Here is a 12416-nt window from a genome sequence, read left to right as displayed (position 1 = left end):
TTAGCCAAGCAGCCCTGAGCTAACATGAACAAAGGCTCCCACCATCCCAAACACAATGGACAGAGAAAGGTATTGCCCATGACAAAGAAATCCAATTGACAGGGTTTAGTGAGAACATCTGTACTGCTTCATGGGATATCCCTTGTGAGAAACTGGTATATAGTCATGTAGAGCCAGAAGTAGGACATAGGCCATTCATGTCTGAACAATTTAATAACTCTTCCATTTCTGTCCTCTACACTCTTACATTTTTAATGCCAAAGGATAAAAATGCTCCCAAAACCTCCTATACTTTTACTCATTTTGGAGAGGGAGTTAATTGTGGGGAGAAATAGAAATAAATTTCCTGAACTCCCACAAAAAGCCAATCAACTTCTTCCAAATACAAAACTGATATTCTTTTCAATTCCAGCCATCCAACGTTGCCTACATGTAGCAGTATTACATGATTCTACCCCTTTATCTTATCATCAATTTATCCTTGAAATATTTCCTTAACATTTTTTTACATATACCACAGCAATTTTAACTCATATTCCCTTTTACTAGGCACTAATTGTCCCAGAAGAAGCAATCTGTGAAGGATGACTTTGTAGCTTTATGAGCTGTAAGTCTCCTCAAACAGAACATTTCAAACCAATCTAGATGTAATAGCATCAGTTGCTCTAAGGCTTTTCCTAGGATGAAAACATACAAATGCTATCTGATTTGCAAACTTGCCCTGGAGGATATTTTAGTGTCCTGTGAACAAACAGTTCTAGAAAATGTTTATTGAGAAACAACAATGAACATTCAAATTCAGAATAGGATAGAAAAAACTATATTCTATTCAATTCAGAAGAAGAAATGGTGAAAGGGACAAATGGAGAGGCAGTTCTAAGCACAATTCCCAAACACAAACCATTCTTTTTAGGTGACAGATCTGAGGAACTGTCCCAGATTGAGGTATGATTAGAGGTGGTTTTGGAACAAATTGATAAATTAAACAGCAATAAGTCACCAGGACCAGATGGTATTCACCCAAGAGTTCTGAAGGAACTCAAATGTGAAATTGCAGAACTACTAACTATAGTTAAAGTCAGCCCTGAATTTGCAAAAGTGAACATACCTGCTTTTGCAAATATAGACTCCTGCTAGCTATACAAAAGAAGTATCTATTTTCATTGTTGTTTGTATGATACAGAGACATCTTGAACAGACACAAGTGCCTGGAGAAAGATTAGATTTCTAAAATGTGACTGCACCAACAGTCTGATTTCGAATACAGAAATCAGATTTTAAAATATGTCAAAAAAAACCTGACTAACAGGAAAGATGTTATGTAAATGTTATTGTTCTAAGACCTCTGAATCTAATTTCACTATGAATATAATTCCAAGGTTTAAAAAAAAAAAAGAAGTCTAGCACTAAAGACATTGCAACTTTTGCTAAGTTAATAATCAAACCTTCTAGATAATGTCCTGTGACAAGGTAAGTCCAGGGAATTCTTGTGATGCATACAGAGTCCTCAGGCTTCAGTCTCTTTCCATCATAAAATCAGAAGACCTCATTCATTCTTACTATTCTTATTAAAACACTAGTCAACGAGCAGAGCAATGATTCATAGCTAGATTTTTTACTTACAGGTTTCCTAAGGAAAAAAATAGATAATGCTCCAATTAAGGGCATGTCTCCAATCAATGGTTCCAGGATAACCCTCATAGTACCATGAATCTGAAGAGGAAAAAAAGGGTGGGAAGGAGGGGAGAGAAGGATAATGTAATTAACTCATATCAATGTAGGTACTATATGTAGATTAAGTGCACCCAGTAGCAAATATACATGTAACTACGTTTTTTAAAGTCTTTCATTACGGGTGAGTTTATGCAAGTGCAGATGGCTCTATACGCCATTCAGTCTAACTAAAGCCCTTAACAAGGGGGAGTTAAGTGGTACATAGGTCTTTGTGCAAGTCCTCTGTAAATGGACGCATTCACCCTAAATTGTTACATCACACTAGCATACTTTTGATTTATATACAACTGATGCTAAACATTCTTAGATGCTACTTTACTACAAAGAAATAATAAATGTGGAAATATGTATTTACTCATATGCCACAAAATAGTGCAATAGACATACATGTATAGCAGAGACACAAGTAAATGTGAATTCTTATAAATATACCTTATGAACTAATTCATTCTTAAAAACTTTTATTTCTGCGCTGTTCTCAGCAGAACATACCATATGTTTAACATTTATTTCCATATTTGAGAGAATAAATTAACTAGTATGTCAAGAGTATACTAATGCGATTTAAATTATCATGTAACAAAGACCAATGCTATGTAATTCAGAGGTAATAACAAAAGCAAAAGAATTAGTAAATTATATTTTGTGCGTCAACTGGTGAATTGTGTCATGACAAATGTGAGATAATTTGTAAAACTGTGGTTATGGTGAAACAAGAGAAAAACTCAACTTCACCTGTATACTTTTTACACCAGCTCTGCAGAAGTATTTCTTGATCTCCAAATCAATTTCACAATTGCCGACAAAACTGAGGAAAAACAGAAAAACTACAGTACTGTATAAATGTTTTACATTTCTAGACTCTAAAATTGTGACACATATTTAATTGCTAACTCCAGCATTCTTTTCTCAATAACACTAAACATTTCATATGAAACAGTTGTGCTTTTCAGAAACAATTATATTCTATATAAAAATTATCATTTTAAAGCACTAACACAAAATTCTATTCTGAAGCTAGATTGTAAAATCAGATGGAAGAGGTATTCATCTTTAAAATTATGTATAAGAGGAAAAAAGCAGAAAAGTTATAGTTCTGGGAAATAATGGAAGTATTTATTATGAACACACACTTCCTTTTAGGGGCACATGTTATATGATAGATTTTCTCATTTGTTGTATGGTGCCACGAGAAAACATTCAGATCTTGAGAAGTACCCATGATTATTATAGGCAGTCTGACACAATTATAGGACCCTGTTTTCAGTTGCTTATAACTTTGCCAAACTAATTATTTGGGCTGAAGTTTTCCATGCTGTCTGACTCAGGCTGAATTGTTCTGGAAAATTGTTCAGCCATTTTCATGAACAAAGCTGGGAAGGAAATCCTTGTTTTGCACATCTTAAAAATTGTTGGTGACTTAATTTAAAAAGCTCTTGCTCAAGAAGGATGCTGATAAATTAGAGAGGGTTCAGAGAAGAGCCACAAGAATGATTAATGAATTTAAAAACATGCTTTTTATAGTGATAGACTCAAGCTCAATCTATATAGCTTAACAAAGAGAAGGTTAATAATGGGCTCTTCAATCTAGCAGAGAAATGTGTAACACGGTTCAATGGCTGGAAGCTGAAGCTAGACAAATTCAGACTGGGAATAAGGTGCAAATTTTTAATGGTCAGAGTAATTAAACATGGGAGCAATTTACCAAGGATCTCCATCACTGACAATTTTAAATCCATCTTGGATGTTTTTCTAAAAGATATGCTCTATGAATTATTTTGGGGAAGTTCTAAAGCTTGTGCTATACGGGAGGTCAGACAAGATGATCACAATGATCTCTATGGCCTTAAAATTTATCACTCCCTCATGATTTGCAACAAGGACTCGCATGTTGGGAGAAGGTATCTTTAGATTCCCCCACCCAAATGAAAATCCACCCGTGTATGCTTTTGATTAAAAAAAACCAATACCAGTTCACACATGCCCAGTAGACACCTGACCGATTTTAGCAGCTAAAATCCCTGACAATTTTATCTCCACTGAGTTTATTCCAGACCGGGCCTGAGCAGGACTTTCCCTGAAATTGCAGGTGTTGCGGCCTGTGATGAATCCTGAACTGACAGCAGGAAGCGTGTCTCTCCTGTCTTCTCAATGACTTCTACTAGGCCCAGGCACCATAGAGGACAAAGCTAACTGTTTCAAAGGCAGAGGGGTCAAGAACTGGATCTTGAGGGCAGGATGGATTGGGACAAGGAGCAGGTGTGAGGGAGGGGGTGAACTGAGCCTACAGCTGTGAGTCAAGGAAGGAGGCTATACCTTGGTGGCCAAGACGACTAGACAGGGAGCCAGGAAAGGAAAAAAAGCACAGGTTGGGGGGACTGGGATTCTGTGTGAGGCTGCAATTGGATAGGCAAAGAGAATGGAATAATGATGCAGGGGGGATGCTGAAACTGGACAAGGAGTTCAGGAAAAGAAGGATGTGGGTGGAGGAGAAAAGCAGACTAGATGAAGACTTAGGTGAAGGAGTTTGGTCTGGCTGGATAAGGAGACTGGGAGGAGGAGCTAAGAATGGTTTGGCAAGGAGACTGGGATGAGAAGCCTGAGAGAATGGAGACTGGGACTGGTTAAATAAGGAGAAAGGAACTGGGGCAAGGAGCTAGGGGTAAGGAAGTGCCGTGACTGGAACAGGGACAGGTTGGAGGGGGTCAAGGCAGAAGAGGGTTACACTTAGGGGGAATGGGAAGAAGAGATTGTACCCACTAGATTACATTCCCCTCCAGTGCCAGGAATCCTGGATTCCGTTCTTGAGTCTCACCTTTCCTCTTCTGTCAGCATATATCTGTGAAACCAACTGGCAAAAAATCTCATTCCTGTCTAGTGGTGGCTCACATAGAGGATGACAACTTACTCTTATTATCAATGACTCTGTTAGGTCAAGTGGCAAAGGCTGTGTGGTGGATCTAAAAGTTCCAAAATTGCTGATGAACCATTTGGATATCAATATGCTGCTACAATATAGATTTTTTTCCCCGATTTGCTTTTTTAAAAATCTAGGAAGTCATACACACACATAAACTACAGTAAAAGATTAAGCTTGAAAGTCAAGCAATCAAAAGTCAAGAAATGCCAGAATTAAGGTTGTATGTGCAACCTGAATTTGTTAATATGCATTATAATACAGTCTTTAATTACATGATCACTTACTATTTTTCCATAGAACCACTGCCTAATTCAGTGCAAAGAATGGATAGTGCTCATTTAGCTAGCTGTTCAATATTTTGTTTTCTCTTCATTGTTCAATGAAGGCCTTATTTATTAGTACACACTATTAAAACCCTGTTATGAATATAGAATTATTCATTTCCTCATGGGTTTTTTGATGGCGCTCCTCACTATAGTATTGGAGTGCTTCACATATTAATGAACTTATTTTCACTATACCCCTTTGAATATTACTATCCTCATTATGCAGATCGGAAGCTGAGACACAGAGACAGTAAGGTCAAAAATAGTCAATAATTTTGGGTGCTCAATTTGAGACACCTAGGACCTGATTTTTCAGAGTACTTAGAATTATATAGCAATTTATAGGTTTAAGGCAGGGCTCCCACTGACTGCAGTTTGAGCTGTGTGTTCTCAGCACTCTGCAAATCAGACCCCAAAATCAGTAACAAGCTTTAATCTTAAAATATATTAGAGCAGTGATTCCCAAACTTGTTCCGCCACTTGAGCAGGGAAAGCCCCTGGCGGGCCGGGCCAGTTTGTGTACCTGCCGCGTCCGCAGGTTCGGCCGATCGCGGCTCCCAGTGGCCGCGGTTTGCTGCTCCAGGCCAATGGGAGCTGCTGGAAGCGGCGCAGGCCGAGGGACGTACTGACCACCGCTTCCAGTAGCTCCCATTGGCCTGGAGCAGCGAACCGCGGCCACTGGGAGCCGCGATCGGCCGAACCTGCGGACGCGGAAGGTACACAAACCGGCCCGGCCTGCCAGGGGCTTTCCCTGCACAGGCGGTGGAACAAGTTTGGGAAGCACTGTATTAGAGAAAACTTTGCCCTTTAACACGTTTTGCTGGACCCATGTATATGCGACACAGTTAGGCTGTACCATCACCTACTATTTGGAGTCTCATTTAACAAGCACAGTTTCTCCAATTGAGATCATAATGGTCCTGAAATATTTAAGACTACTTTAATTTGCAGATCACTAAAGTGACAGAGAGTGTCACAGTCTAGTGAGGAACACGTTAATCCACAGCCTTTTGATTTCTTAGATATTCATCCACTCGGCATGTTCCATAAAAGTGCCTTGGGAGTTACCCACAGTATGAAAGAGGGGAATTAATAGACCATAAAGAGCGCAGATTCTTTATCTGGCAAGCCATAACAGTCATTAGTGAGTCAGTATCAGACTAACAGGATTACTAACCTAATGGATTAACACCTCATTTCGATTTTTTGTATCTTTTTCGGTACGTAAATGGCTCTCAACGTTTGTGAGCCTTTCAAATAAATTAAAAAGACAATATTCTCTCTTAGGGTATGGCTACACTTGAGATTTGCAGCACTGGTGGAGGCTTTCCAGCCCTGCAATTAGTAACTGTTCACACTTGCAGGGCACATCCAGCGCTGCAACTCCCTGGCTGCAGCGCTGGCCGTACACCTGGGTCTGCTTGGGGTATAAGGATTGCTACAGCGCTGCTCATAAAGTGTGGCCACACACCAGCGCTGTTATTGGCCTCCAGGGAATTAGGAGATATCCCAGAATGCTTTTAACTAAATTACTCCCTTTGTTTTGTTATGCTGCCTCTCTTTGTTTTGTTGTGAACTCGGGGCTCCGGGAGCTGCTTATCTAAAAAACAAACACAGCTCCTGTTTGCCGTGATCAATCTGTAACTGACTGAACAATCAAATGAGATAAACCCACTACCTTGCTGTGAATGAGGCAGGCAGGGGGATCGAGTGTTTGCTTGACGAGAGAAACAGCGGGGGCAGGGGTGAGAAAGGGAGTCCGTTGGAGCAGCTGCTTATCTGGTCTGCAGGCTGTTTAAAGTTAAGAGTAAGGGGTCGGGAAAATTTTCTGATTTTGCAAGGCAGGGAGCTGATACACAGTGTCGGCTCCAAAAATCCACTCTCTCTCTCTCCCCTGGTTCCCTGTCACACTGCACCCCACCCCCCTCTTTTGAAAAGCACGTTGCTGCCACTTGAATGCTGGGATAGCTGCCCATAATGCATCACTCCCAACAGCGCTGCAAATGTTGCAAATGTGGCCACACTGCAGCGCTGGTAGCTGAGAGTGTGGCCACACACCAGCGCTTTCCCTACACAGCTGTACGACCAGCGCTGTAACTCTCAAGTGTAGCCATACCCTTACACTTTCTTCTTTGCCACCAAGAAGCAGATTAAGTAAATGCATCTGTGCTTACCTGAAAATTTCCCTTTTTAGATAATAATAATAAGGGCTTGTCTACTTGGGGAAGTTAGCATGCAGCAAGAGTGTGAATTTACAGCACACTAGCTACTCTGCACACTAGCTACCTTTCCATATAAGAACGGCCATACTGGGTCAGACCAAAGGTCCATCTAGCCCAGTGTCCTGTCTTCTGATAGTGGCCAATGCCAGGTGCCCCAGAGGGAATGAACAGAACAGGTAATCATCAAGTGATCCATCTCATCACCCATTCCAAGATTCTGGCAAACAAAGGCTAGGGACATCATCTGTGCTCATCCTGGCTAATAGCCATTGATGGGCCTATCCTCCATGAATTTATCTAGGTCTTTTTTGAACCCTGTTATAGTCTTGGCCTTCACAACATCCTCTGGCAAAATGCTCCACAGGTTGACTGTGCGCTGTGTGAAGAAATACTTCCTTTTGGTTGTTTTAAACCTGCTGCTTATTAATTTAATTTGGTGACCCGAGTTCTTGTGTTATGAGAAGGCGTAAATAACACTTCCTTATTTACTTTCTCCACACCCCTCATGATTTTATAGACCTCTACCATATTCTCCCCCTCCCCATTTGGCTCTTTTCCAAGCTGAAAAGTACTAATTTTATTAATTTCTCCTCATACAGAAGCTGTTCCATATCCCTAATCCTTTTTGTTGCCCTTTCTAATCTTTTCTAATTCGAATATACATATATTTTTGAGATGAGGCGACCACATCTGCACGCAGTATTCAAGATGTGGACATACCAGGGATTTACATAGAGGCAATATATTTTCTGTCTTATTATGGACTCTTACAGGCACTAAAAGTGCCATTGGCCAATTTAGCTCAGTACATTTTAAGGGCTTGCCTCCAGAGCAAGTTACTGCACAGCAAGCAGGGTGGATAAAAATCAACGATATAAAAAAAAAATTTTAATCTGATTTTTTTATTTAAATCGGATTTTTTGATAAAATGCTTTTTGAGGAAAAACCTATCTAAAGATAGTTTTAATTAAGGTACATTATAGCTCAAAGATATCTCACCGTGGGAATAGGGATTATAAATTCTAATTCTATAGTATGAGACAATATAGTCATGTAATGTTTAAGAAAAGTTTTGCAAATGAGTTCCAATAGTTCATGGATTAGGGACCCAATTTTTTGGAGTTTCAGGGGCTTTTGTATAGATCAGGGGTAGACAAACTACGGCACACATGCCAAAGGCAGCACATGAGCTGATTTTCAGTGGCACTCACATGCCCGGGTCCTGGCCATCGGTCCGGGGGCTCTGCATTTTAATTTAATTTTAAATGAAGCTTCTTAAACATTTTAAAAACCTTATTTACTTTATATAAAACAATAGTTTAGTTATATATTATAGACCAGTGGTCTCCAAAGTGGGGTGCGCAAGAGGATCCTTTGGGGTGTGCGGCAGGAGGAGTGCCGCTGGAGCAGCGCCGCTTCGGCAGTTTGGGCGGCTTTTTTTCCCTCTCTTTTCTTTTTCTTTTTTTTTTTTTTTTGCTTGGGGCAGCAAAAATGGTAGAGCCGGCCCTGCAGCGTGGCAGTGGGTGAGTGCTCAAAATTTTTTTACTGATAGGGGTACGCAATCAAAAAAGTTTGGAGACCACTGTTACAGACTTATAGAAAGAGACCTTCTAAAAACGTTAAAATGTATGACTGGCACGCAAAACCTTAAATTAGAGTGAATAAATGAAGACTAGGCACACCACTTCTGAAAGGTTGCTGACCCCTGGTATAGATTATTTAGGTTAATCTTTTTATCCACCCAATGGGACTCAGTGCTCAGTCTAGAAGATACCATAGAGATGCTTAGTTTTGCAGTTCTCAAACTGTGGATTTGTGTCTCCAGAGATAACATGCTTGTTAAGAGCAAAAATGGTTTTAATTAAATAATATATAGAAGTGAGAAATAACAGACCTCAACCCTACTGTTCCTCTGCAAATCTGTGTACACAGAGTCAATCCCTTACCTCTCTCTAAAAGTGCAAACTTTCAAAAAGTTCAATGAACAGAAGATTGTTGGGGGCAGAATAGATCTGGATAAGGAGAAGTCTGGAGATAAATGTGAGAAGGGAGGGACATGGAGTAGAAACAAAAGTTAAACTGTTTGAGAAGCATATTCCAGAAGTCTTGAGGTCTTTCTGAGTGTAGCCTCCATTGATTTAAGATCTACCATACCATTGTCTGACTAGAAGGGAAAACCTATAACAGCAGCAGGCTGTAAAAGAGATCGAGTTTGGGAATAAGAGCCATTCAAGAAATATATGTTTGCTAATGATGTTTTAAAGAAAGTCACACCAGTGAACTGGAGGAACTGATTTAAGCACTTGGATTCAGAGATAATCTCACTGCCAGTATAGAAAGAATATTTTCTTCCTTTGGACTAATTCATTCCAAACTGAGAAATCGTTTGGGACCTGAAAAAGCAGGAAAACTTGTTTTTCTTTTTCAGATTATGAACAAACAGGAAAATGAAGGTGAAGATGACCGAGTTAGCTCCAGATGACAATATTTTAAGTTTTTCATGTTGACCTGGCTGACGTAGTCAATTTAATTTTTTTTTTAATATTTCATTTAACTATTTTAGTTAAAAACAATTTACCAAAAACAAACCTGATTTTAAAAAACTTGAATGTTTAACTACATTCAAAAATTCATATGCTTGTTTTGTTAAAATATTATATGTTTGTTGTTCAAGAAAAAAATCCAGAATACAGAACCTTGTTTTAGTTAAATAAAATAATTTACGTGACTGTCTGGGGATGTTCTCCTCCTAATAAAGTATGGCAAGAAAAAATGAAACCTACACCTATCTCCGAGTTGTGAAGAATATGTATTAAGGTTGTAACAACCAACAAGAATGCACTTGTATGTAGAAATCCATGATTAAATCAAATCTTCCTGATTAGTGACCCTGACAGCAAGCCAAGGTATGACTCTACAGTCCCAGGCAGACACTGCTACAGCACAGTGAAATTTGCAGAGCAGGTCTTAGCGTGCTGCTACTTCAGAATGTAATGCTCCAAGCTACACTCCAGGACTTTCATTGCATTGTACCACTGTTCATATGGGACCTTACTGTGCAGCAAGCTGGTGTGCAAAGATTCACTTCCTGGCTTGCAACATAGTAGTTTGCTGCATAGATAAGCCCTAGAGTGAATTAAGGTAAAGGTCACAAAGGCACGTTTTAATGTGCAATAAGAATGTCTACACAGGGAGTTAGTGGAGAGTAGCCAGCGTACTGTAAATACACCCTTGCTGGTTGAGCTCTAACTTTCCAGGTAGACAAGCCCCAAAGTCCACAGATCCATTACACTGGGTACTTCAGCCTGCTTGCACCTTGGGCAGAACCAGATTTGTCAATCACTGGCAACAGAGAAGTGCCCTGTTTCCTGATGCGCCCTCCAGTTGAGGAAACTTCCATAGCCAGGATAATTCAAATCTGCTTTCCTAAATTTGACTCCATTAAACACATTTATGGAAAACATTTCTCCTATTGCAGAGCATGGAGAATTCTACACAACAACAACAAACTCAGATCCTTGTATGTTAATTTTCATCTTTATACTGGATCATTTGTTCGTCTCAAGGTGAGCCAGATCTTACATAAAGGAAGAAATTTTTAGATAAGCACAGATACATTTTCCTATTCTTCTTCATGCTAAAGTATATAGATGTGTTTCCAGGGTGGGAAACAGGATTATTCGTTAAATTTGGACAAACAAAATAAGGCAGATTATATATAAATCACTGCCATCTTCACCTGGGCACAAAGGCTTTAAGAAGACTTCTGCAAAAAGAAAGGAAATTACATTGGCTAGGATTGGATGAGCAATATGCAGTATGTGTTTAACTAATGGCCATCTAGCAAATCTCAGTACAGGACACATGAATATCCTGCTCTGAGATTATCAGTGCTTTTAAAACCTGCACTCTGATGCTAAACTAAAGGAGGAATATTTCTTGAAGTGAAGGAATATTATGACAGTTCTGAGGACTATCAGACAGAATTAAATGCGTAACACTAGGTCTCATTAGAGAAAGCTTCCAACTTCAAATAAACTCATCTGATTGGAGATACAATAGACATCCTGATGGCTGCTAATGGATAGATGTATGACACCTTCTACATGGCTACAACACTGCATATGACACCTTCTGTCAAAACAGGATGTTTTCTAGGCATTATATTGGGGAAGTTCTATGGCCCGTGTTACATAGGATGTCAGACTAGATAATCACAATGGTCCCTTCTGGCCTTGTAAACTGTGGAAGGGTTCAATCTGTGCTGTAAAGAGAAGAATGAGGTTCCAATGTCATGCTGTATGACCTTGGGGGTTGGAATAAAGTTGCTGCCCTGAGGAAGTTTTTAAAGTTGGAATTCATACAATAACTTCCTTTTCTGAACATGCTGAGAACCTCAGACTAAAGAGACCTGAAATTTTTGTCTGGACACTCTTACATACCAATAATAAGGCCCTCCTGTTGGAAATGAAGGCTATGTTCACGGTTTTAATGTGGTAGCTAAACTATGGACTTTGCAACATCCAGTAGAATAAATTCTACTTGTTGATTTCTCTTTTGGGGTCCATGAGAGTAATAAACCACTACATCTAAGTATTCATTGTAAGCCTGTTTGTTCCTGTATGGAGGAATAGTCTTGCAATAGCAGACATCCTCTGTGAGATACAGATATCTGAAACTTTATTGCTAGGGTAATCAAGATTGAAAGCCAGAAAGACCAATAGTATCACTATGGCTCTCTCACGCCTATAAAAACACAAGAACGGCCATACTGGGTCAGACTAATGGTCCATCTAGCCCAGTATCCTGTCTTCGGAATTGGCCAGTGCCAGGTGCGCCAAAGGGAATTAACAGAACAGGCAATCACCTAGTGATCCATCCCCTATCCACTCCCAACTTCTAGCAATCAGAGGCTAGGGCAGTGGGCCCCAAACTTTTTACTTTGCGTCTCCCCTTATCTCGTCTGCGCCTCCAGAACCAGGACCAGGAGTGGTGCTGAGTCTCCGGGAGGGGGGGAAGTGGACGGGGTAAGAGGGCTAAGGCTGGGGCCACAGCTGGGGGCAAGACTGGGAGCGGAGCCCCAAGCACAGCGCCGGCAGCTGGGGAATTGGGATGACTTGTCATTTTAGAAAAATTCAAGTTATTTTTAAATTGTGTATTCATAAAGCAAACGTAGACTGCTTTAGATAATGACTATATGCACAATTATATTAA

General features: G+C 39.9%; 1 protein-coding gene across 2 annotated transcripts in view; it reads right to left on the bottom strand.

Moving 5' to 3' along the window:
* The window catches only part of ESYT2 (extended synaptotagmin 2), a 133846-nt gene that overhangs the window by 67507 nt on the left and 53923 nt on the right, over window positions 1-12416 (bottom strand). For both annotated transcript variants that reach the window (XM_045003352.1, XM_045003354.1), the window contains exons 5-6: window positions 2470-2542; window positions 1624-1713 (exon numbers count right to left, since the gene is read on the bottom strand). In XM_045003352.1, coding sequence (XP_044859287.1) covers window positions 1624-1713; window positions 2470-2542 — 163 coding nt within the window. The remainder of the gene's footprint in view (window positions 1-1623; window positions 1714-2469; window positions 2543-12416) is intronic.

Source organism: Mauremys mutica, chromosome 2 (genome assembly GCF_020497125.1).
Source record: "Mauremys mutica isolate MM-2020 ecotype Southern chromosome 2, ASM2049712v1, whole genome shotgun sequence".
Taxonomy (NCBI): Eukaryota; Metazoa; Chordata; order Testudines; family Geoemydidae; genus Mauremys; species Mauremys mutica.
Note: the sequence above shows the minus strand (reverse complement) of the source record. Positions and strands in the feature narration are given on the sequence as shown.